This window comes from Dipodomys merriami, unplaced genomic scaffold (genome assembly GCF_024711535.1).
Source record: "Dipodomys merriami isolate MVZ:Mamm:240054 unplaced genomic scaffold, mDipMer1.0.p SCAF_41, whole genome shotgun sequence".
Classification (NCBI taxonomy): Eukaryota; Metazoa; Chordata; class Mammalia; order Rodentia; family Heteromyidae; genus Dipodomys; species Dipodomys merriami.
The window spans coordinates 11,312,453-11,337,035 of NW_027205715.1; the positions used below are offsets into that span (position 1 = coordinate 11,312,453).

Genomic DNA, 24,583 nt, shown 5'->3' on the forward strand with positions numbered 1-24,583 from the left:
AGAATTATTTATAAACTGGTCAAATAACGAGAAGTGGGTAAACTAGTTTTTGTTTGTTTGTTTGTTTTTGGTCCAGTCGTGGGGCCTGAACTCTGGGCCTGGGCGCTGTCCCTCAGCTCTTCAGCTCAAAGCTAGCACTCTACCACTTGAGCCACAGCGCCACTTCTGGCTTTTTTTTTTTTCTGCTTATGTGGTGCTGAGGAATCGAACCCAGGGCCTCATGCATGCAAGGCAAGCGCTCTACCACTGAGCCACCTTCCCAGCCCTGGGTTGGGTTCTTTTTTGGTCAGTCGTGGGCTTGAACTTTGGGCCTGGGCACTGTCCCTCAGCTCGCTCAAGGCTAGAGCTCTACCACTGAAACCACGGTGCCACTTCCAGCTTTCTGAGTGGTTTATTGGGGATAAGAGTTTCAAAGACTGGGGGCTGGGAAGGTGGCTCAGTGGTAGAGCGCTTGCCTTGCATGCCTGAGGCCCTGGGTTCGATTCCCCAGCACCACATATGCAAAAAGAAAAAAGCCAGAAGTGGTGCTGTGGCTCAAGTGGTAGAGTGCTAGCCTTGAGCTGAAGAGCTGAGGGACAGTGCGAAGAGCTGAGGGACAGTGCCCAGGCCCAGAGTTCAGGCCCCACGACCGGACCCCCCCCCAAAAAAAAAAAAAAAAAGTTTCCCGGACTGGCTTTGAACTGAGATCCTGAGATCTCAGCCTCCTGAGTAGCTAGGATTACAGGCTTGAGCCACCAGTGCCCGGCTGGTTCTCCTTTAACAAAGATTAAACTTATGGCTACTCTGTGTGCTTAGGAAAGCAGAAATAAAAGTCTTAATGAAAATCTCTGTCTAAAACCAGCTTTGAACCCCACTGTCCCAGGGCAGGATCATGAATACTGGGGCTGCAGAAGCAGTGGGTTTCCGCCCCAGCGAGCTAAGGCCACCCAGTGAGCCTAACAGCTATGGCTCTAAGTGTGGGGGAAGAGCTTCACAGGCGGAAGCAGTCCAGGGGCCCAGGAGGGGCGGCTGGTCCAATTCGAGGCCGGACCAGACTCCGGTGGGGCGAGTACAACCATGTAGCCTGCACAGCCTGGGCGGGGCCAGGCCAGCTGGGACCGGGCGACAACAGAGCTGTGACCCTTGCCTGGCGCCAACTCCGTGTTCCAGAGGCTTCCGCTAGACCACAATTCTCAGGGGCTAGCCCCAGCAGCCTCCCTCTCTAGCTTAACCTCTCCTCCCGCGCTGTAGGCCGTCTCTGGGCCTCCGCGCACAGCACCCTGGGATCTGTAGTTTTGTCATAGCGCACTACTGCCTGAAAGGTGGGCGGCGGGACTGCGTTTCCCGGAGTGCAGCGGGGCGGACGAGGGAAGGCAGGGGGGAAGGGACAGTCGGTCGCAGACCGCGCTGGGTTGCCGCCGCCGCTGCCGCCATCGTGCCAGCCCCTCGGGTGAGTGTTGGGGCTAGCGCGCCAGGGCGAGGGCTAGGCTGCAAGAGCTGCGCTCTGGGCCGCCGGGAGCTTCTGCTGCGACTCGCTGAGAGGCCCCTCCCCTCCCCACCCTCCTGGCGGCCCGAAGCCGCGCGGGGCCCGGGCCATGTGTCGCGCGCGGCTCCGCCTCCCGCCGGTCCTCTGAGGCAGCGGCCGGTGGGAAACGCTGAGAGCTAGACAGACGCCTATCCCGGCCGTGCTGTGCTATGACTGGTGAGCCGGACTTTGCTGTGGCCAGGGCCTTTTTCTTCCGTCCGGACCATCCGGATGGGGTTCACAGGGCCCCGCCCCGTCTGGTCTGGCCCAACCTGCTCGAATCGCAAAAGCTCTACAAGCTGGCTAGCGAGCAGACCCCAGCCCCACGTCCTGCCACCCGCCGGCGAAGATCCGGGGATGGGCAGCGCCACCCGGTTCGCTCCAGAGCCAGCATGGGTAAGGGTGCCTGCCTGGTGCCCCTGGGTGAGGGGTTTGGATCCCCTCACCCGGTTCCCTGCCATAGTCTGCTTCTCTGCTTAACTGCCTGCTGGGAGTGCACAAACACCTACCTCTCTTTTGGTGGAATTTAGGCTGGATTATCTTGCATGGAGGACAGAATCAGGGAGTCTGGGGGTGGTTGGAGGTTCCACGTGGGACTTTTATCCTGGTCAGTCCTGGAAGACCTGGACCTGATGTGGTGAAGCGTCTCTAGGCTGGTAGGCCAGGCCTCCACCCTTCTCTATCAGTGACCAGGCCCCAGCTATGGGTAGGTTGATCGGTTCTGTTACCGGGGAAGGAAGCTAAAGAGGTGAGGTTGGATATGTGAGCCTTCAAGGCTTTTGTTAGGTTTCTCAGGCACAGCCCAATCAATCCCCACATCAAAACTTAGCAGTCAGCATTGATTGCCAGGCCGGAGAGGATGACTCTTTAAGAATGGAATGATAAGGTAGGATTTAATGCTGGGAAAATAGAATCTAGGCCCGAGTTTTTTTGAGTCCAGTACCAGGCAAGAGGCCAAAGTGGAAGGTACCTTGTGGGGTGAGGCCCATTTGGGTAGTAGGCTCAGGTTTAGGCTCTGAGGGCCTTTCTGAAGCAGGGTGGCAAAAGCTGCAGAAAGCCAAGTTTCCTCCTCAATTGACTGCTTCTCTGAAAAAGGCAGAAAGCTGAAAGCTGGTTGGGTCTCCAGAAATTGCTCTCAATGGCATTGGGTATCTGGACAGAGAGATAGTGTTAGGCAGATTTCGAAAAGACACCTCTGTTTGATGATTAAGGGACTAGTTTTCAAAGAACACCCTAAGACTTGTGGGAGAGAGAGCATCTCTTCTCAAAGCCTTGATTTAGCATCTGGAACACAGTTCTTCCATGTACTCAAGAAGCAGTTCAGTCTTAGCAGAACTAGACTCAGTAACAAGCAAGAATGCCAGATCTCTTGAGGCTGAGTCAGGGCCATAATGTGGAAAGTACTGTCCCTGGGCCTTTTTTCTTCAGTATTTCCCCACATGCTTTTTATTTTATTTTTTTGTGGATCCTGTGGCTTGAACTCTGGGCCTTGGTGATGTTCCTGAGCTTCTTTTGCTCAAGGCTAGCACTTTACCACTTGAGCCTCAGTGCCACTTATGGCTTTTTTTTTTTTTTTTTTTTTTTTGAGTAGTTTATTGGAGATAAGAGTCTCAGGGAGCGGCTGAGAAGGTGGCTCAGTGCTAGAATGCTTGCTTTGCTTGCATGCATGAGGCCCAGGGTTTGATTCCTCAGCACCACATAAAGCAGACAAAGCCAGAAGTGGTGCTGTGGCTCAAGTGGTTGAGCACTAGCCTTGAGCTGAAGAGCTGAGGGACAGTGCCCAAGCCGAGTTCAGGCCCCATGACTGACCAAAACAAGAGTCTCAGGGATTTTTCTGCCCAGGCTAGCTCCAAAACGTGATCCTCAGCTGGGCACCAGTGGCTCACACCTGTAATCTTAGCTACTCAGGAGGCTGAGATCTGAGGATCACGGCTCAAAGCCAACTCCAGCAGGAAAGTCTGTGAGACTTTATCTCCAATAAACTACTAGAAAACCAGAAGTGGCGCTGTAGCTCAAGGAGTAGAGCACTCACCTTGAGCTGAAGAGCTCCAGAGTTTAAGCTCCTGGACCAACCAAAAAAACAAACAAACAAACAAATGTGATCCTCAGATCTCAGCATCCTAAGTAGCTAGGATTATAGTCATGAGTCACCGCTGCCTGGGTCCAGATAATGTTTTTTTCTAGTCATTCTTTTTCTGTTAGTGTTGGTTTTTGGCGATAGTAGGATTTGAACTCTGCTTTACACTTGCTAGGCAGGGACTCTAAGGCATGGCTCCATCTTGTTTTGCAAGGCTTTTTTTTTTTGGGGTGGGGGGGTAGGTCCGGTCATGGAGCCTGAACTCTGGGCCTGGGCGCTGTCCCTCAGCTCTTCAGCTCAAGGCTAGCGCTCTACCATTAGAGCCACAGCGCCACTTCTGGCTTTTTTCTTTTTGCTTATGTGGTGCTGAGGAATCGAACCCAGGGCCTCAGGCATGCAAGGCAAGCGCTCTACCACTGAGCCACCTTCCTAGCCCCTTGTTTTGCAATGCTTTGAGCATGTGTGGGTGTGTGTGAATTCATTTTCTATTACTGGGACTTGAACTCAAGACCTTGTGCTCTCACTTGACTTTTTTTTTCAGTCCACTTCTTGAGCAGTACCTCCACTTGCAGCATTTTGCTGATTAATGTGTTCAGAATTTGTTTGCTCAGGCTGGCTCTAAACTTCAATTTTCAGATCTCAGCCTTCTGGATAGCTAGGATTATAGGTATGAGCCACTGCCTGGGATGCTTATTTTTTAAATAGGGTCTCACTTTTTTTGCCTTTGTGAGTACCTGGACTTCGATCTACCTGTTTTGATAGGCATGTGTACCATACCCAAGTATGGATTGAGAAAGGGATCTTGCAAACTTTTTCTGCCTATCCCACCTTGAACTATTTATTATCTTTCCATTCTTAGCTTCCCAAGTAGCTAGAGATTACAAGTGTGAGCCAGTGGTGCCCAGTTCTGGTCATTGTATTCTTGACTTGAAAGGTTTTCTGTAGTTGAAATACTCTGCCTAATCATTCATTTGTCTAATTCAAGAATAGGCAAAGGTTGCTGCTAAGGTAATCACTAAGGGCCTCCCTTCTCTTTTCTCAACTCTGTCCACATGAAAGTCAGGTTTAGGGGCTGGGAATTTGGCTTACTGGTAGAGTGCTTGCATGAAGCCCTGGGTTCAATTCCACATAAACAAAAAAGGCTGGAAGTGGTGCTGTGGCTCTAGTGGTAGAGTGCTAGCCTCGAGCAAAAGAAGCACAGGGATAGAGCCCCATTCCTGAGTTCAACCCCAGGGCTGGCAAAAAAAAAAAAAAAAAAAAAAAAGTCAGGTTTATTCAGCAGGCTCAGGAGAGATCTAGTTTGCCAGTGGAGTTAGGTGATAAGGAGAGACTACTCCAAACACCTATGGCTAACAAGGTGGAACTTTTGGGAATTAAAAGCAGTTGTTTCAAGACCTCTAGATTGCCTCACTTGGTACTTTATTCTCGGTCGTGGGGCTTGAACTCTGGGCCTTGGTGCTGTCCCTCAGCTCTTCAGCTCAAGGCTAGTGCTCTTATCACTTGAGCCACAGTGCCACTTCTTGTTTTCTGGTGGTTTATTGGAAATAAAGAGTTTCACGGACTTTCCTGCCTTGGCTGGCTTTGAACCACGATCCTCAGATCTCAGCCTCCTGAGTAGCTAGGATTATAGGCGTGAGCCACCGGGCGCCCTGCTTCACTTGGTACTTTTAGAACACAGGTTTGTATAGTATGTGGCCATGGATTCATTTGCATACTCTTAAGACTGGCTGGCTTGACCATAGAGATGCTTTCTTTCCTTTTTTCTTTTTGCAGTGCTGGAGATTGAACCTGGTGCTTTCTGTCTACAAGGCTAGTGTTCTACCACTGAGCTACATATGTGTCAGCACCTGCAGGGTCAAAAGATACAATTCTTTCTTCAAGATTATCCTAGAATAGGAGGAATTTGGGTCATTCCCATTTATTCCAATTCATTTAGAGTTCCTGAGGTTTCTTTGTATGGAGTTAGCAATTTCTAGACACCTTGATCCTAAGAAGTGCTTGACTTTTCTGGACTTGGTAGGCCCTCTAGTTCTCAGAGATAAAAGAACACGGGGCCATGTACTGGTGGCGCATGCCTGAAATCCTAGCTACTCAGGAGGCTGAGATCTGAGGATCACAGTTCAAAGCCAGCCAAGTCGTGAATCTCTTATCTCCAATAAACCACTAGAAAACCAGAAGTTGCGCTGTGGCTCAAGCGGTAGAGCGTTTGCCTTGAGCTGAAGAGCACAGGGACAGCACCCAAGCCCAGAGTTCAAGCCCCACGACAAACAACAACAAAAAGGAACCCTGGTGTTTTTGTTTTTTGGTTTTTATGGGTCTGGTCGTGGGGCCTGGATGCTGTCCCTCAGTTCTTCAGCTCAAGGCTAGCACTTAAGCCATAGTGCCACTTCCTGCTTTTTTCTTTTTGCTTATGTGGTGCTGAGGAATCGAACCCAGGGCCTCATGCATGCAAGGCAAGCGCTCTACCACTGAGCCACCTTCCTAGCCCAAACCCTGGTATTTTTTCAAATCTTTTTTTGGTCAGTGGTGGGGCTTGAACTCTGGGCTTGTATGCTGTCCCTGAGCTCTTTAGTTCAAGTCAAACAAACACTCTGCCACTTGAGCCACAGCGCGCCACTTCTGGTTTTCTGGTGGTTTATTGGAGTTAAGAGCCTCAAAGACTTTCCTACCTGGGTGGCTTTGAACTGTGATTCTCAGATCTCAGCCTCCTGAGTAGCTAGGATTACAGCTGTGAGCCACCAGTGCCCAGCCCCTCAAATCTTATGTGTGCTCTCTCTATCAGGTAGGACTGCCTTAGAAAGTAGAGCCTGATGTGGGTTGATTGGAATATGGCTGCACAATCAAGAAGCAGCATGTCAGGATGCCCACTTTTTTTTTCTTTTTCTTTTGTGCGTGTGTGTGCCATTTCTGGGGCTTGAACTAAGGACCTGGGCTCTGTCTCTGAGCTTTCTGCTCAGAGCTAGCGCTCTACCTCTTGAACCACAGCTCCATGCCCCACTTTTTTTTGATGGCTAATTGGAAATAAGAGTCTCAGACTTTCCTGTTTGGATTGGCTTTGATCTCAGCCTCTACTCTAGTGAGTAGCTAGGATTGCAGATGTGAGTCACTGGCCCCAGTAGGATGCTCTTTTTTTTTTTTTTTTTTTTTGGTCAGTTGTGGAGCTTGAACTCTGGGCCTGGGTGCTGTTCCTCAGCTCTTCAGCTCAAGGCGAGCACCCTACTACTTGAGCCACAGCGCCACTTCCGGCTTTTTCTGCTTATGTGGTGCTGAGGAATTGAACCCAGGGCCTCGTGCATGTGAGGCAAGCACTGTACCACTGAGCCAACTTCCCAGCCCCTGGATTTATTTTTTCTTGGCAATTGGTGCATTGAGATGGGATGAATGATTAAAGTACAGCAGTTTCAGATTTATAACTGGCAGGTACCATATTACCAAAAAACTTGAGTGTATTATTGCATACCTGTGATCCCAGTATCTTGGAGGCTGAGGCAAGATGAATGCAAGTTTGAGGCCAAGCTGGTCTATATGGCCATACCCTGTAATGAAAACAAGACAGACTTAAGGATTCCTAACTTCCTGAGGTATTAGTATGAATTCTTTACCCTTTCTTGCCTGTTATTAGGGATTTTTTTTCTCTCTTTTCTCAGTGGTCAGATTTTTCAGCAAACATTCTTTTTTTGGGGGGGGGAGGGTCAGTAGTAGACTTGAATTCTGGGCCTGGGCGCTGTCCCTCAGCTCTTCAGCTCCAAGCAAGGGCTCTACCACTTGAGCCACAGTACCACTTCCGGTTTTCTAGTGGTTCATTGGAGATAAGAGTCTCCTGGACTTTCCTGCCCTGGCTGGCTTTGAACTGCGATCCTCAGATCTCAGCCTCCTGAACAGTATGAGCCACCAGCGGCTGGCTCTTCAGCAAACATTCTTTAGTCCTGTGTTTCTGGCTCTGAGCAGAGGCGTTAGGAAGAAAATGAATTCTCTCCTGCCTCTAGTGTTGGGGGTGATGGGATATTAATGTTGATATTATGTACTAAGGGCTTAATTGAAGAGACCAGGAGCTCTTAATCCTGTGCGGAAGAGGGGACTTTTAAATGATTAGAGCATTAAAGAGCAAAGTTTTGTTTTTGTTTTTGCCAGTCCTGGGACTTGAACTCTGGGCCTGTGCGCTATCCCTGAGCTCCTTTTGTTCAATGCTAGCACTCTTACCACTTAAGTAAGCCACAGCACCACTTCCAGTTTTTTGTGATTAATTAAAGAGTCTCACAGACTTTCCTGCTTGGGCTGGCTATGAACCATGATCCTCAGAACTCATCTTCCTGAATAGCTAGGATTGTTTGTTTGTTTTGTTTTGTTTGTTTGTTTTTGCCAGTCTTGGGGCTTCAACTCAGGGCCTGGGCAATGTCCTTGAGACTCTCTGTGCTCAAGGCAAATGCTCTACAGTGTGGCCGTAGCACTACTTCTGGCCTTTTCTATTTATGTGATAATGAGGAATCAAACCCAGGCTTCATGCACGCTAGGCAAGCACTCTGCCACTAAGCCATATTCCCAGTCCATCAAGTAGCTAGGATTATAGTCATGAGCCACCAGTGCCCAGCTAAGAAGGAGGAAAGGCTTTCGATAGGCCTATCTTCCTTTCCAGTGACTGGCAGAAACCATAGAGAGATACAACTCTTGAGTTGTGGGTTCAGAAAGGTCTGAGGTCCTTTCAGTGAAACTGTTACTATCCCAAGTTTCTGTGGCTGTTCAGTCTTGCTGCTAGCTTCTTCAGCCTTGGTCTCCCAGAAGTAGCTGGATATTCCCACAGTGTCTGAAGATTTTGCCAGTATTATCTGTAGCTTTTTAGTTCTCTGTCTGGAACCTGGAAGTATATTTTCTCACCTCTGCATGTTTGCATGTGTATGTGTGTATTCAGCACTAGAGCTTAAACTCAGCAATCACTGTTCTTGTTTGGCTTTTTTGTTCATGGCTGGCACTTGTGCCATTCCCTCACTTCCCAGATTTTTTTTTTTTTTTTTTTTTTTATAGTTGGGAATCCATTAAACTTGAGGCTTTCTTTTTTTCTCTTTTTTTTTTTTCTGGGTCCGGTCATGGGGCCTGAACTCTAGGTCTGGGCGCTGTCCCTCAGCTCTTCAGCTCAAGGCTAGCGCTCTACCACTTGAGCCACAGCACCACTTCTGGCTTTTTTCTTTTTGCTTATGTGGTGCTGAGGAATCGAACCCAGGGCTTCATGCATGCAAGGCAAGCGCTCTACCACTGAGCTACCTTCCCAGCCCATTTCCCAGTTTTTGTTGTTTAATTGGAGATATGAGTCTTCTAGAGCTGTGTGTCAGTGGCTCTCGCCTGTAATCCTAGCTACTCAGGAGGCTGAGATCAGAGGATTGCAGTTCAAAGCCAGTACAGGCAGGAAAATCTGTGAGACTCTTACCTCCAATAAGCCACCAGAAAACTGGAAGTGGCATTGTAGCTCAAGTGGTTGAGTGCTCGCCTTGAGCTGAAGAGCTGAGGGACAGCACCCAGGCCCAGAGTTCAAGCCCCACGACCAACCAAAAAAAAAAAGTCTTCTAGACTGGCTTTGAACCTCTTCATCCTCAGCTCTCATTCTTCTGAATAGCTAAACAGGTATCAGTAACTAATACTTAAATTTTCTCCTTTCACCAAGAGAATTATATGGTCATCTTGTGGTTGAGTGTGTATATTCTAGGACTTGAACTCTGGACCTGGGCACTGTTCCTGAGTTTTTTTGCTCAAGGCTAGTGATCTACTACTTAAGCCACAGCTCTACTTCTGGCTTTTTTTTTTTGGCAGTTAATTGGAGATAAGAGTCTCACGGCTTTCCTTAGAACAACAAAAAAAAAAAGAATGGGGACTGAGCTAGGCGCCGGTGGCTCACACCTGTAATCCTAGGTACTCCTGAGCCTAAGATCTAAAGATCATGGTTCAAAGCCAGCCTGGGCTAGAAAGTCTGTGACTCTTTTTTTCTTTATTGTGCTGGTCCTTAGTCTGAATTTAGTTCTTGGGCACTGTTTCTGAGCTGTTTTTTTTTTTTTTTTTGCCTTTCATGTGGCTTGAACTCAGGGGCTGAGCACTGTCCCTGAGCTTCTTTTGCACAAGGCTAGCACTCTACCACTTGAGCCACAGCGCCATTTCTGGCTTTTTCTGTTTAATGGTGCTGACAAATCGAACCCAGGGCTTTGTGCATGCTAGATAAGCACTTTACCACTAAATCACATTCCCAGCCCCTCTGAGCTGCTTTTGTTTAGGTTAGTGTTCAGCCACTTGAACTTTAGCTCCAGTAGGGCTTTTTTAAAATAGTTTATTGGAGATAAGAATCTCATGGAAATTAGGCACCGGTAGCTCACACATGTAATCCTACTACTCAGGAAGCTGAGATCTGAGGATCATGGTTCAAAGCCAGCCCAGACTGGAAAGTCTGTGAGAGGTGAGACTCTATCTCCATCCAATAAGTTAGTCAAAAAAGCCAGAAGTGGCACTATGGCTCAAGTGGTAGAGTGCTAGTTTTGAGCACAAGGAGGCTCAAGGACAGTGCCCAGGCCCTGAAGACCACAAAAAAAAAGAGTGTCATAGATTTTCTTGACTGGGCTGGCTTTGAATTCTTAAATAGCTAGCATAACAGATGTAAGCCATGTGTGCCTTACTTTTTTTTTTAGAATCCAATTTAGCCAATCCTCACCTGGGTTTTTAGGACAGAGAATGGTCCTTTTAAGGCAAGGAGAATAGATCCAGAAACTCTTCTACAAAATGGACATTGAGAGTTGAACAGAAGCCAGGCACTGGTGGCTCACACCTGTAATCCTAGGGCTTTTTAAAAATAGTTTATTGGAGATAAGAATCTCATGGAAATTAGGCACGGTAGCTCACGCCTGTAATCCTAGCTACTCAGGAGGCTGAGATCTGAGGATCAAGGTTCAAACTCAGCCCAGGCGGGAAAGTCCCTGAGATTCTTATCTTCAATTAACCACCAGAAAACTGGAAGTGGTGCTGTGGCTCAAATGGTAGAACACTTGCCTTGAGCTGAAGAGCTAAGGGACGGTACCCACGCCCAGAGTTCAAGCCCCATCACACACTCACACACACATGATCAATAGTGGTGAATTGAACCTTATACTAGACTTCTTGTTTTGTTATACTCACTTTTGCAGATGATAATTTGAGGATGGTGTTTGTTTGTAGTAAATTTGGGTTGGCTACCCCTTAACCAGCTTTGAGAGTCTATGACTTTCTTTCATTGACTGTATGTAGCAAGAAGTACTGAATCTCTTCCTGAAGGAAGCAGTGTGGGGCTTATCCTTGGAGTGATTTCCAAGCTATATGAATGATTGTTCTGGTCAGCACCCTAGCTGTAGGACCTATAGTTCCATCTCCCTTCTTACTGTGTCAGCTCGAATGTTTCTTCCTGAGTGTAATGCTTTGCTCAGCTCTACTTGTTGGGAGAAGTGTTTTAGTAGCAGGGAAGGAGAACATAAGGATCAGAACACAACCTATGGGCCTGTTTATTGGCAGGTTTCTGACTGCCAAAAGATGTATGGCTGAGAACTTTCACTGTCCTAAGCCTTATTCTTTGTTTCTGGTGCCTACTCTATGCCAACTCCATAGTCTTCAGGCTGGAAACAGCTGTCACAAAGATAGATTAATTTTGGATTATTTCTATTTTAAAGCCTCATACTTCATCCATAGCCACTGAGTTTCACTAGGACAGAACTTGAAAGACCTGCTGCTCTTGGAAGGATGTCTATGTGGAGGCATTTCACCTGTAGCTAGCTTCAGGCTAGGTGAATGCAACTTCTACCTTATCTTTAGGTAAACTTTTAACCTGGTGACCTTATATTCAGGTATTTCCCATCCAGAGGTGCATGGAGCTTGTTGTTATCAGAAGGAAAGAAAAGGCCAGAACTCTGTCTTTCTAGCCCTGACCATCTTATATTCTGGTGCTGGCTGTATTGGTTGTCTCTTCTGTCTTGAATTCCTGCTTAACCCTTTGAAGCTTGGCTTCCTTATTTACAAAATGAAGATAACCATACCAGCTTTCAGGGTTCAAATAAGAGGACCCATGGGAATTGTTAGAACCAAGTGTCATTCCGTCTCCCCTTTTTGGACTTTTAATCATTTTATTTCCCTGTTCTCAGTCACAGAATTGTAGTTTTGGCCAACTGTAGTGGTGGTAGGCCACAAGAGTGGTCACTTAGGGGCTTCATGGTCTCATTATATCTGCTAGCAAGTTTGTGCCCAAGGCTCCATATACAGATTGGAGCTGTTGAGAAAAGGGTTGGTGCCCCAGAGGGGCAAGGAAATAAGTCAGAGTAGAGACCAGAATGCAGATCTCTGAATTCAGTTTCTGGGTCAGCACAGGGCCTGTGGAGACCTAGGCAGGATGGAGGAAAAGGCCTAGGTGATGCTGGGAGTACAAAAACCTCAGGTATCAGCCCTAAGAAACAGTTGCCATTTCTGGATCAAGTCTGCTCTCCATATGCTAGATGGCTCTGGTGGCTCAGGCCTGTAATCCTAGCTACTCAGAAGGCTGAGATCTGAGGATCACAGTTTGAAGCCAGCCCAGACAGGAAAGTCCATGAGACTTGTCTCCAATAAACCACTCAGAAAAAGCTAGTAGTGGCATTGTGGCTCAAGTGGTAGAGTGCTAGCCTTGAGCACAAAGAGGCTCAGGGACAGTGGCCAAGTCCTGAGTTCAAGCCCCAGGACTAGAGAGGGAAAGAAAAGACTGCACCATGTGTGCCCTTTTTTTTTTTTGTCGGTCATGGGGCTTGAACTCTGGGCCTGGGCGCTGTCCCTCAGCTCTTCAGCTCAAGGCGAGCGCTCTACCACTTGAGCTACAATGCCACTTCCGGTTTTCTGGTGGTTTATTGGAGATAGGAGTCTCACGGTCTCTCCTGCCCGGGCTGGCTTTAAACCTCGATCCTCAGATCTCAGCCTCCTGAGTAGCTAGGATTACAGGCGTGAGCCACCAGTGGCCGGCTGTGTGCCCTTCTTTTAAGATACTGACCTCAGAATTCACCTTGGAAATGATGATAACTCTTCACATCTGGGTCCTGCTTTAGTCCCTTAGTTGATTTCCCTCTTTTCTACAATCACAGAATCAGAGGGTCATACCACAAAGAAGAGGTGGGACTCTGTTTTTACTATTCTCCATAGCTTCTACTCAGGTGACCCAAGATCTTGGGAGTAAGAGAAAGGGTTGGGGCCAAACACCACTTACTACATACCACAGATAACATAGATGGGTGGCTAGGTCTCCATTTCTCAAGGCTGTAATCCTAGTTACTTGGAAGCTGAGACTGAGGATAAGCATTCTTTTTTTCTTTTCTTTTTCTTTTTTTTTTTTTTGTTGGTCCTGGGGCCTGAACTCTGGGCCTGGGCACTGTCCCTCAGCTCTTCAGTTCAAGGATAGTGCTACCACTTGAGCCACAGCACCACTTCTGGCCTTTTCTGCTTATGTGGTGTTGAGGAATCGAACTCATGGCCTCATGCATACAAGGCAAGCACTCTGCCACTGAGCCACCTTCCTAGCCCTTCCCTTTTTTTGCTCGTCCTGGGCTTGAACACTGGGCCTGGGCGCTATCCCTGAGCTTCTTTTGCTCAAGGCAAGTGCTGTGCCACTTGAGGCACAGTGCTACTTTCAGTTTTTTTTTGAGTAGCTTTTTTTTTTTTTGGTCATGGGGCTTGAACTCTGGGCTTGGGAGCCACAGTGCCACTTCCGGGTTTCTAGTGCTTTATTGGACATAGGAGTCTCATGGACTTTTCTGCCCGGGGTGGCTTTGAACCGTGATCCACAGATCTCAACCTCCTGAGTAGCTAGGATTATAGGCGTGAGCCACGGGGCGCCCGGCTTTGAGTAGCTTTTGAAGATAAGAGTCTAATGGAGTTTCCTGCATGGACTGGCTTTGAATAGTGATCCTTAGATCTCAGCCTCCTAAGTAGCTAGGATTATAGGTGTGAGCCACTATCACCCAGTTGGATCAGCTTTCTCCCCCTTTCCCTTCCCTGCCAGTTTTGAGGCTTGAACTCAGTGCCTGGGCATTGTCCATCAGCTTCTTTTGCTTAAGGCCAGCACTAGCACTTGAACCACACCACCACTGCTGACCTTTTCTGCTTATGTACTGATTAGGTACTGATTGAGGAATTGAACCCAGGGCTTCATGAGTGCTAGACAAGCACTCTACCACTAAGCCACATTCCCAGCCCTGGATCAGTGTTCTTATTTCTAATTAACCAGCAGAAAGCTGGATTTAGAAATGTACTTCAAATGGTAGAGTGCCAGCCTGAATGACAAAGCTAAGGAAGAGTGCCATCACCCTGAGTTCAAGCCCTAATACACACACACACACCCCACACACATACCCCCCCACACACACACACAATAGTTGGGTGGATGACAAAGGATTGTTTATTGTTTCCTGGCAATTCAGAAGGTGTAAGTGGTGAAATAGGATTATTAGACCACTTGAATTGAACAGAGTTGCCCAGAACTGTCTCCAGAGAAAAAGGGACAGCCTAGGCTGGGTACCCATCCATTTATGCATTTAGTCAACAAAAAGTCTTCAGTCAGACACTATAAACAGGGGTGCCTTGATCAGGGAGTAGACCATAAACAAATACATAAGTGTGAGGATGATCTCATCTGGTGATGAGTGTTGAGAAAACAACATGGGGTGAAATGAGTAACTGGACTTGGTACCTTAGACTAGGTAGTCAGGGAAGGTGTCTCTGGAAGTGACATTTGAGTTGCCATAGGTAACAAGGAGCAGATATCTAGTTAGAGTGATCTAGGTAGAAAAAAAACAATTGTAAAACCTTCAGGTAAAAACAAGTTCAGCATGTTCTAGAAAAGGAACAGGCCAGGTTGGCTGCTGAAGAGGAAAAGGGAATAGGTAGAGATAGCAATGGTCAAGGTTGGACAGCCAGAAAGGTGCACCTTACCCAGGGTCTTGTTGACACTTTTTCAAGTACTGTGGAAAATCACTTGAAGACTGTGGGGCAGGATGCACAGTACATCAGAGGTATTTTTGTTGTCGTTGTTTTTGTTGTGTTTCTGATAAATAGATATTCTTTTGGACTTGTGTCTTAGATTGCTGCCCCCCTTCTCACTCCTCTAGCTGGTATGTTCGTGTCCTGGACCCTTAGGATTTAAGACAGATTGATTATCATTCTCACTGGTAGGGAATTCTCTTTTGGCTATGTGTTACAGGTCTATATTTGAGGCCTGGCAGACAGTGAGTTTAAGGAAGATGGCCATGGCTGGTACCTGATTTCAAAGGACCTACTGTAGCTTTGCATTCCCCATCAGCCCTCAAATATCATATGTCTGTGTGCCAGACAAGTTAGTGATAATGTCTTCTCTATCACTTTTCTGCATCTATATTCCAAGTCCCAGTAGGCCAGCATCTAACTCTCAGATTGAAAAACAGCATTGGGACTTTGAAGATTTGGGATAACTGAAATCACTGTTTATTAAAACAATGTTTAGGGATTGAAGGTGTGGCTTATGTATAGAGTGCCAGCCCAAGTGGAAAAGAAAAGTTAGTAGCTTCTTTTAGTAGACTTGAGGCTAGACACCAGTGGCTCATGCATGCCTGTAATCATAACTACTTGGGAGGCAAAGATCAGAATTGTAGTTTTGGGCCAGCTTAAGCTGGTTTGTGAGTCCTTGTCTTAGTCAGTAGTTGGATGCAGTGGTATATGCATGTCATCCTAGGCACTTGGGAGGCTGAGATTGGAAGGATTGCTGTTTCCGGCCAGCCTGCTCACCCCCCAATCTCCCACTCCCCCTAAAAAAAAAGTTCAAGGAATCTTTTCTCAACAGAAAAATGTTAGGCATCATATACATGCCTGCCATACTAGCTATGATGGGAAGTGCCTGGCAAAAAAAAGCAAGAGATCTTATCTCAAAAATAACCAGAGTTGCTGAGTGCTGGTGACTCACACTGTAATCTTAGCTACTTAGGAGGAGGCTGAGATTTGAGGATCACAGTTTGAAGCCATCTGGGATAAGAAAGTCTATGAAATACAACTCCAGTTAACCAAAAGCTGAAAGTGGTACTCTGTTCAAATGGTAGAGCACAGTACCTAGGCTGTGAGTTCAAGCTCCAGGACCAGCATATACATTAAAAAAAAGCCAAATAAGAGCATGAGGTATGGAGTTCAACTCCTAGTTCCAGCACGCGCGCGCACACACACACACACACACACACACACTCCACTCACTCACTCACCTATACATAGCCATCCCCATACTTCATCTCGCATACTATCCCCCACATGGTGATATTTGTCTTTGAGCTTTCGGTCTTTGTCCCTTTAACCTCCATGTCTAGCTTCCTTGCCTTTATGTTTTTGTGTCCTCACTGTTGGTTCTATTTCTTCTGTTGACATACTCTTTGCCAGGGCATTCCCTCAGGGCTGTCCAACCTAACTGGGGCTGAAGGCAGAAGATATAACTTAACTCGTTTTGGGGTGGGTTTTTTTTCCTCCTTCCATCGTTGGGCCTGAACTCTAGACCTGGGTGCTGTCCCACAGCTCTTCAGCTCAAGGCTAACACTCTACTACTTGAGCCACAGTCCCATTTGTGGCTTTTTCTGTTTATGTGGTGCTGAGGAATTGAACCCAGAGCTTCATGCAAGGCAAGCACTCTACCACTGAGCCATCTTCTCAGCTCCAACATACTTGCAACTTTTTGTTGGGTACTGCGCATGACATGGATACTGTGGAATTGGAACATAAAGGGCAGAGATCTGAGCCTGGGGAGCTGTGCACTGCTTATAAAGGAAAAGTTAGTGTTAGGGATACATCTACAGTCTAACTCTTCAGAAATGTGACCCCGGCAGCAGCTGAGATTAGATGTAAGTCTTGAGCTTTTCCCACTTATTGATATATTTCTTGGCAGAATAGCAACTGGACACACCTTGTGTTCTTATGTACAGGCGTGGCTGGATCCAAGCTCTCTCCTCTGGTTGTTTCAGACTTACACGACTTTTCCTAGTCATCTGAGCCCTTAAGCTTCTATTTTTAGTGCCACTACCTCTTAGGGAACCTAAAATAAAGCTGGCTTAGCTCTCTGTTTCTTCATTGGCTGGAGTGTTGGTTAAAGGCTGGGAGGTTGGCTGCATTCTCACTGGCTCTCTATATTGTCCCTCCTTGTTGCCTCCTCTAGCTTTGGGTGAGGTAACAGGCAATGCAGTAAGCTAGCATTTACCATATTGATTCAAGACTTAACCAGGTTACTTTAGTAAAGCTGTGCAACAATCAGCAATCTCAGTGTTTAGCAATCTCAGTGTTAGCATCTTCATTTTACAGAGAGGATTCTGAGGCCCTAAAGGGCAGTGACATCAGATCCTACCACTGCCAATGGTTCTGCTGAAATCAAACTCACTTCCTCATTGCTTTTTTTGGCATAGAGTCTGGCTTTCTTGTACTTTTGGTCAGATAGCTATAGACTAATACATGGGTCCACAGTCGTAGTGTCTACAGGAAGATGTGGTCTCCCTCCCTAGGAGGAGCCTAACAAAGCCAGAGTGGCTTCTGTCTTTACTTGGAGTTTGGCTTTTCATCCTGCATCCTGAGGATCATGATGTCTAGCTGAGAAGATCTCCCCTTAGCTCTTGGGATGAAAGCAGTGCTATGATAAGAAGAAAGAAATGACATGTTTTCCCCTTCACAGTCTCATTGATTTCTCTACACCCCTTATCTGCTCCTATGCTGGTATCATGCTCCTAGCTCTGAAGTGGGTAGAAATCTCCTTCATCAGTGAAGTACCAAAAAAAGGGCCAAGTCAAGTACACCTGGCTTCGGGGATGTCAGCTGTCCCTTTGAGAATCTTTTTTTTTGGGGGGGGGGGGAGGGGAGGATCTGGTTGTTTGGCCTGAACTCTAGGCCTGGGTACTGTCCCTCAGCTCTTCAGCTCAAGGCTAGCGCTCTACCACTTGAGCCACAGCACCACTTCCAGCTTTTTTTCTTTTTTTTGCTTATGTGGTGCTGAGGAATCGAACCCAGGGCCTCAGGCATGCAAGGCAAGCACTCTACCACTGAGCCACCTTCCCAGCCCCTCAGCTGTCCCTTTGGAACTAAGGGAAACTGTTGAAATCACTTGCTTAGCCAGGCACCAGTGTCTTATGCCTGTAATTCTAGCTACTCAGAGGCTGAAGCCTGAGGATCAAGATTTGAAGCCAGCCCAAGCAGACAAATAAAGAGACTTATCTCTAAACAACAAAAAGCTGGACTGGAGGTGTGGCTCCTGGAATGAAAACCCCAAGCAAGAATGCAAGGCTCTCAGTTCAAGCTCTAGTCTTGGCAAATACATACCTTCCTCTCCCCCCCCCCCCCCCAGCCACCAAAACACACACACACACACACACACACACACACACACACACACACACACACACACACACACACACACACGCAAGAATGCAAGGCTCTCAGTTCAAGCTCTAGTCTTGGCAAATACATACCTTCCTCCCCCCCCCCCTCCCAGCCACCAAAACACACACACACACACACACACACACACACACACAGAGAGAGAAAAACCCTGAGTATCAGAGGCCCACATCTATAATCCTATCTATTGAGGAGGCTGAGATCTGAGGATTATGGTTTGAAGCCAGCCCAAACAGGAAAGTCCATGATACTCTCTGATTCTGATTTACTTGCCCTTCCCCACCCCATGTGGGCCTGCATCTATTCCCCCCCCCCCCCCCCTGCACACAAAGGGAAGCTGAGAGCTGTGGCTCAAGTAGTAGAGTGCTAGTCTTGAGCACAAAAGCTCAGGGACAGCCCCAAAGCCCTGAGTTCAAGCCCCAGGATTGGCACTAAAAAAAAAAAAAAAATTAACTTGTCACAAGTGGTGTCTTGAAAAACCATCATCCCTCACTCACTGGGTCTTTCTCCATCTGCCAGCAAAGCTCTGGGACAGTATTGGGAGCTTGAATGTCACATATAGACATCAGTAATTCCTGGTCTGAAATGGGAAGAATAGAAGCAACTCTGGCCTTATTACAAGTTGTTGAGAGGATTAAATAAAATGATATGGGGATTTGGGACTGGGGAAACTATTTAGCTCCTTCAAGACCTTCCCTTCCTTCATTGGACATTGTAGGGACTACTCTGGTTTTGCTGTGTCGTGGCTCCACCCTCAACACCCATCATGTGTGCTCTACAGCCCTGGCCACCCCTGTCTCAACCAGGAGCTACTCAAAGGAAGGGCTGAGTATGGTCCTCTGGGTTCCCAACACTGGTCTGGCATGGGAGGAGTCTCCCACCCCCAGACTGATTCCTGTGCAAGCAGGCCAGGGAAGAACAGGGGCCAGTGGCTGGTTACCTCCTCTTCCCAGGATACCAACACTTCCATCACTGTCTCACTGGTCTTGCAGGTCTCAGCGAGGCTGGGTGACGCTCCAGGATGGGAGACAAGCCAATTTGGGAGCAGATTGGATCCAGCTTCATTCAACATTACTACCAGTTATTTGATAATGACAGAACCCAACTAGGCGCAATTTATGTAAGTCTCTAGTTCTAGAATCCATGTAGGACCCCAGGGAATCAATTGGGATATTGGGCCAGTGTGTCCAGTTCATGAGTTTTGAAGGTTCTTACTGGAGTGCTTGTACCTCTCAGAAGTTTCTGTGTATAGGATGAAAACTACTGATTACTGGGTTCATGCATTTCTGTCTTCCACAAGAGTGGAGATTGTGGTATACTTTAAAGGGAGTGAGGGCTTGCTATTCATGTGGCCAGCACCTTGTCAGGGCATCTGGTCCCCAGAATGCCTGTTGCAGATTGGGTAGCAGCAGGCAGCAGCTATGGCTTATAGTACCCCTGGAAGGCAACACTGATGAGTATCTTCACTGCAAAGCTGAGCCATTTGGAAGACAGAAGTGTAAGACACTTCTTTTGGGGGCAACAGCCCCTAGATACTCATGGAAAACAGAAGAGGTTAGCCCAAGGAAGCCAGTCCTTTGAAAAACTTTTTATCTGTATACATTTAATGATACATAGTTAATGGGGCTACTACTATCAGATCTGTCCAGGATAGAGATGATTCACACATAGCCTCAGAGCCTGGTGGCCTGTGAATAGTCTGCCTCCAAAATGCCAAGGTGCACTCAGATATTTTGGGGGGTGATGGTAGTTTGAACTCAGAGCCTGGTGCTTGCTAGGCAGACACACTGCCACTTGAGCCACACCACCAACCACCACTCAAAATATTTTTGGGCAAAAGAAAGAAATCTTAGGCTGGAAATGTGGCTTAGTGGTAGAGTGCTTGCCTAGCATGCATGAAGCCCTAGGTTCATTTCCTTAGTACAGAAAAAGCCAGAAGTAGCACTGTGACTCAAGTGGTAGAGTGCTAGATTTGAGCAAAAAGAAGCTCAGAGACAGCTAGGCCCTGAGTTCAAGCCCCAGAACTGGCAAAAAAAAAAAAAAAAAAAAAAAAACGGGTTGGGGATTTAGCTCAATGGAAGAACACTTGCCTGGCGAGTGCAAGGCCCTGAGTTCGGTCTTCAGCTCTAGAAAAAACAACAACAAAAGAAATCTTACTTGGAAAATACCAAATCTAGTACAGAGACTATTTTTTATGAGTGTAGTTTTTTTTTTTTTTTCCCCTCCAGTACTAGGGAGTCAACCGAGTTTCATGCATGCTAGAAAGTGCTCAATCACTGTGCCATAGCCCTAGTTCTTCACATTCTTTCTCTCTCCCTCTCTTTTGAGATCCTCTTGCTATATTGTGTTTGGAATCTTCCTGCCTTAGCCTCCCCAGTAGCTAGGATTATGGGTCATTGTCTCATAATTAAAGCAGGCTTGACAAAGAAAAGAATTTCATCAAGGTCTTAAAAGTATGTATATTTCAAAATCCTCAGCGCATTTCCCCTTTGAAGAGGATTAGGAAACAAACAAAAATAAGTAACTTGCCTAATGTCACAGCTGAAATAACAAAGATCCTTTTAAAGAAAGCCCCTGAAGGCTGTGAAAGGAGGGGTGGTTTAAGAGTTGGGGTGCTAAGCTACTATCTTCTGATAAAAGATAAGAGTCCAAGGTTAAGCTTTAGGAGGCCTTGTCAGCTTCAATCACCCTCAAACCTCACTCCCTTGTTTGTGATTTAACTCTGAAAGGCCACAGTGGAACACACCACAACCTTGGAGGTGGTTATCTCTAATAATGCTTACTGCTGCCATGCAACAGGATGGGATGGGTTTTGTCTGAGCCTTGGCCACATGTGTCCTCCTTCCTGGGATCCATGTATATCAGAAGCCATATGACTTGAATGAAACTGGGAAATAAGCTTAATAACTGTATTTTGTTGAATAGTCTTTCAGAGTCCATGAGCCAATGGGTATAATTTTTAAACTTGCTAACTAAAGTTTGGGAGCTATAATTTGTCTGCTTATTATACAGAGAAATGGAAGTGTGGACTCTGCTCTGACCTATACCTTTTTCAGGGCTTTAGATTAGTCCTTATGCTAAGACATGGGTTTTCTGTTTGCTCTGCAGATTGATGCATCATGCCTTACATGGGAAGGACAGCAGTTCCAGGGAAAAGCTGCCATTGTGGAGAAGTTGTCTGTAAGTAAAACCAGAGCTGGAATGTGGGTAACTTCTTCCTTGCCTCTTTGGTTTCAACCACTGTCCACCCTTTTTCTTGCAGAGCCTTCCGTTCCAGAAAATCCAGCACAGTATCACCGCACAGGATCATCAGCCCACGCCAGATAGCTGTATCATCAGTATGGTTGTGGGACAGCTCAAGGTAGTAGTGCTGCTATAGTGTTAGGGTAGGGACAGGTTGAGCAGACCCTGGGTCCCTGCTTTATCTTTGAATGTGACTAGGAAAGCTGTGCTTATCAGTGGATACCCAGACAAAGTATCTGTCCAGAGCCTATAGGGCCTTGGAATTGAAAAGGACATTTCTTCAGCTGGGGTAGTAAACAATGCTACTTACCACCTGCTTTCAGATTCTTCCTACTGTTTCTCTTTAATCCAGAGGTCCCAAATAACTGGTTTGCCTCTTTTCTTACATTAGTTCCCACAGAAACAGGTGATCTTGAAGGTAGTACTGGTTCTCTGGGTTCCTTCAACTAGGCTTTGTGCTGAATTTCTGCTTTTGTTTGTTTGTTTGTTATTGTTTTTTGCTTGTCCTCAAGCTTGAACTCAAGGGTCTGGGCACTGTCCCTGAATTTTTGTGCTCAGGTCAAGTGCCTCTACCAGTTGAAGTACTGCTCTATTTCTGGCTTTTTGGTAGTTAATTGGAGATAAGAGTCTCAAGGACTTTTGAATTGCAGTCCTCAGATCTCAGTCTCCTGAGTAGCTAAGATTATAGGTGTGAGCAGATGGTGCCTGGCAATTTTCTACATTTTAGCTAGAGGTTATTTTGCCTTTTTTTTTGGTCAGTCGTGGGGCTTGAACTCTGGGCCTGGGCGCTGTCCCTCAGTTCTTTAGCTCAAGGTGAGCACTCTACCACTTGAGCCACAGCGCCACTTCCAGTTTTCGGGTGGTGTATTGGAGATGAGTCTCATGGGCTTTTCCTGCCTGGGCTGGCTTTGAACCTCGATCCTTAGATCTCAGCCTCCTGAGTAGCTAGGATTACAGGTGTGAGCCACCAGGCCCCAGCTTTGCCTTTCTTTTTCCATTACAATGTCAAATTATGCGACAGGAAAGAAATTACCAAATGTGCTGTTTTTTTTCTCCCATAGTGCTAATGATCCCCTTGTGAACTCAGTTTAGAGTAGTGTCACTTATTCAGCTAGTCAGTATTTTCACTAGTTCCTCCTGATTGGACTGTCTGGCATTATCAAACACTAAGAGTGTTTACAATTTTTTGATACTGTAAATTAAGTACTGTAGGATTCTTTCAAAATTTTGATCACTTGTGCCTAGAGACATAAACAAGTTCAGATGTAGGCAAGTCCTCTGCTCTGTTGCTATAGTTAACTAGTAAGTCACTCTGTCTTTTAAGCACGTTTGACAGTGCAAGTGGCCATCTGTTGGCTTCTCTGCTGAGCAGTGTTTGACATGCCTTTTTAACTCATATCACAAGTACCCTTTAGTTATACTGGGATCCAAGTCTAGGATAGTAGTGCCTAATCCCCAAGCCTTTACTCTGTTTTATTCCTCTGCCACTGAATTTCCTTCATTCTTTACCGAATCATTTTTTTCTCTCTCCACAGGCTGATGAAGACCCTATCATGGGGTTCCACCAGATGTTTCTATTAAAGAACATCAATGATGCTTGGGTTTGCACCAATGACATGTTCAGGCTTGCCCTGCACAACTTTGGCTGACCTCCTCCTGACCACTTACTCATGCTGTTTCCTCCTCCCTCCTTTTTCTGATACTATCACACTCCTCCAGATGCTCCAAATATCATACACAAACAAGCAGGGCCGAGGTGGGAGTAGGTGCAGTGCTCTATCCCCCCACCAAGGTGTTGTGCATGATGTTTGGATGTTAGATTAGTTGCATCTGACAGGAGAAGTTTGTGTTGTACCAGCGCATGCCTTGGAAAGACTTAAGTAATGCAAAAGGTTGTCTTTTTTTTTTTTTTTTTTTAATCTACTGACAAGATGCTCTAGTAACCCAAAGAAGTGAAGGAGAAAGCAGCTGCCTCACCGCCCAGATACTGATTTGTTCAGATGTTTCAAATGCCTCATGATACAATAAAACCACAAAAATTTTCTTAACAGTTTAAATTGTTTTAATTAGTTTAGTAGTTGGCTGGGTATCAGTAACTACCCTGCCCTCATTGTCTTTCTCATGTCTTACCCTCTCACCTCTGCCTCAGAATTCAGCAGTACTTGCTGCATTTCTGAAGCAGTACTCCCAGCTAGCTTCTCTCAAGCCTGAGGGCAGGGTTCTCCACAGCCCACCTGATCTTGGGAATCCAGATGGAGAGCTCACATTGGCTTGACTCTTCTCTTGCACTGAAAACTCTGTAATTAGCCCTAACACCTTCTGTGGTCTCTGCTCTGGGCAGATTCAGGGCTTTACTAGCTGGAGAAATAAGCCTAAATCCTATAGTAGCTGGAGAAGCCCTGGCAAACTTGGTCCACCAGGTCAGGCTCTCTGGCCTTGGCTGTTAGCATGATGGAGGAGTCTGCTCCATCCCTGAAGGGTCAGAATCATATTCAGGGTGCTCCACACCCCATGTCAAGCAGAGGACAGTTCAGAACCATCTGCTTAGGATATCTTTACCCACAGCCAGGCCCTGTTGGGTTGGAGTATAGATTCTGAGCTATGGAAGGAGTCACTCTGAGCCAGAGGGATTCATTTTATAGTTCTCAGACCTCTTCAGGGCATTTCCAGGTTATTTTCTATTCCCTCACTCAATAACATACATCCCCACACCACTATCTACAAATCGCAAATCACCTTAACTATTAGGGCAGTTTCTGTTCCTCAGTTTTAAAGACAGAGGCCTTGCCTAGTACAAATCTTGCTCCTCGTCACTGAGCCTCTGGATGTTTGTAAAGCTAGTAGCAAATAGCAACTGAAGGTTGGAGTCTAACCCAGGATTTGGGTTAATACTATTAGGGGTTTTAGGATTGAGGAGGGCAGGCACCCTGGCTCACCTGTATTGGGATTAATACCCTCTCTCACTATGGGGTGAGGGTAATATTTCCTCAGACCTCAGAGGTTACCTGGCTACACTAAACACAGAGCTACTTGAACAGTACAGTCTGGAGGTTTCAGTGGTACTGATCTTGTGTATTTGGGTAGTGGGGGTGGGGGAGAGGTAGATGCTTGCTGCCTCTGAAACCACCCTGTATAAAATCTGCAATACAGCTTCTAACATGTACCATGTACCTGTGCCTGAAATGTCTGCAATAAAGAGGTGTTTGTAAACTGTGGTTTCATTCTTCCTAACCTAAGGGTGCCACATGGAGCAAGTGAATACTGGGGAACAGTAGAGAACAATGGTTTTCTTTTTTGTGCTAAAAGTGCCCCCTGCTCTTGCAAGTCCCAGGCCTTAGAATCTTTCAGATGCCTTCAGG

The 24,583-nt window shown here is 46.6% G+C and overlaps 1 protein-coding gene across 3 annotated transcripts; it reads left to right on the forward strand.

The window, feature by feature from the left end:
• Positions 1–1,341: 1,341 nt before the first annotated feature.
• LOC138807019 (nuclear transport factor 2) lies at positions 1,342–23,274 on the forward strand. Of its 3 annotated transcripts, none has more exons than XM_069992579.1 (5): positions 1,342–1,429; positions 18,974–19,101; positions 21,090–21,161; positions 21,244–21,342; positions 22,760–23,274. In XM_069992579.1, the coding sequence occupies exons 2-5, from the start codon at positions 19,003–19,005 to the stop codon at positions 22,871–22,873; spliced, it is 384 nt and encodes a 127-aa protein (XP_069848680.1). In that variant the 5' UTR covers positions 1,342–1,429; positions 18,974–19,002; the 3' UTR covers positions 22,874–23,274. The 3 variants fall into 3 exon arrangements, with proteins under 3 accessions (XP_069848680.1, XP_069848682.1, XP_069848681.1); XM_069992581.1 differs by lacking the exon at positions 1,342–1,429 and adding an exon at positions 1,662–1,681; XM_069992580.1 differs by lacking the exon at positions 1,342–1,429 and adding an exon at positions 18,741–18,810.
• Positions 23,275–24,583: the final 1,309 nt, after the last annotated feature.

Coding starts and splice junctions, on each gene's coding strand:
- LOC138807019 (XM_069992579.1), top strand. CDS start 19,003: ATGGGAGACAAGCCAATTTGGGAGCAGATTGGATCCAGCTTCATTCAA. Junction 19,102..21,089: donor CCCAACTAGGCGCAATTTAT/GTAAGTCTCTAG, acceptor TTTGCTCTGCAG/ATTGATGCATCATGCCTTAC. Junction 21,343..22,759: donor TGGTTGTGGGACAGCTCAAG/GTAGTAGTGCTG, acceptor CTCTCTCCACAG/GCTGATGAAGACCCTATCAT.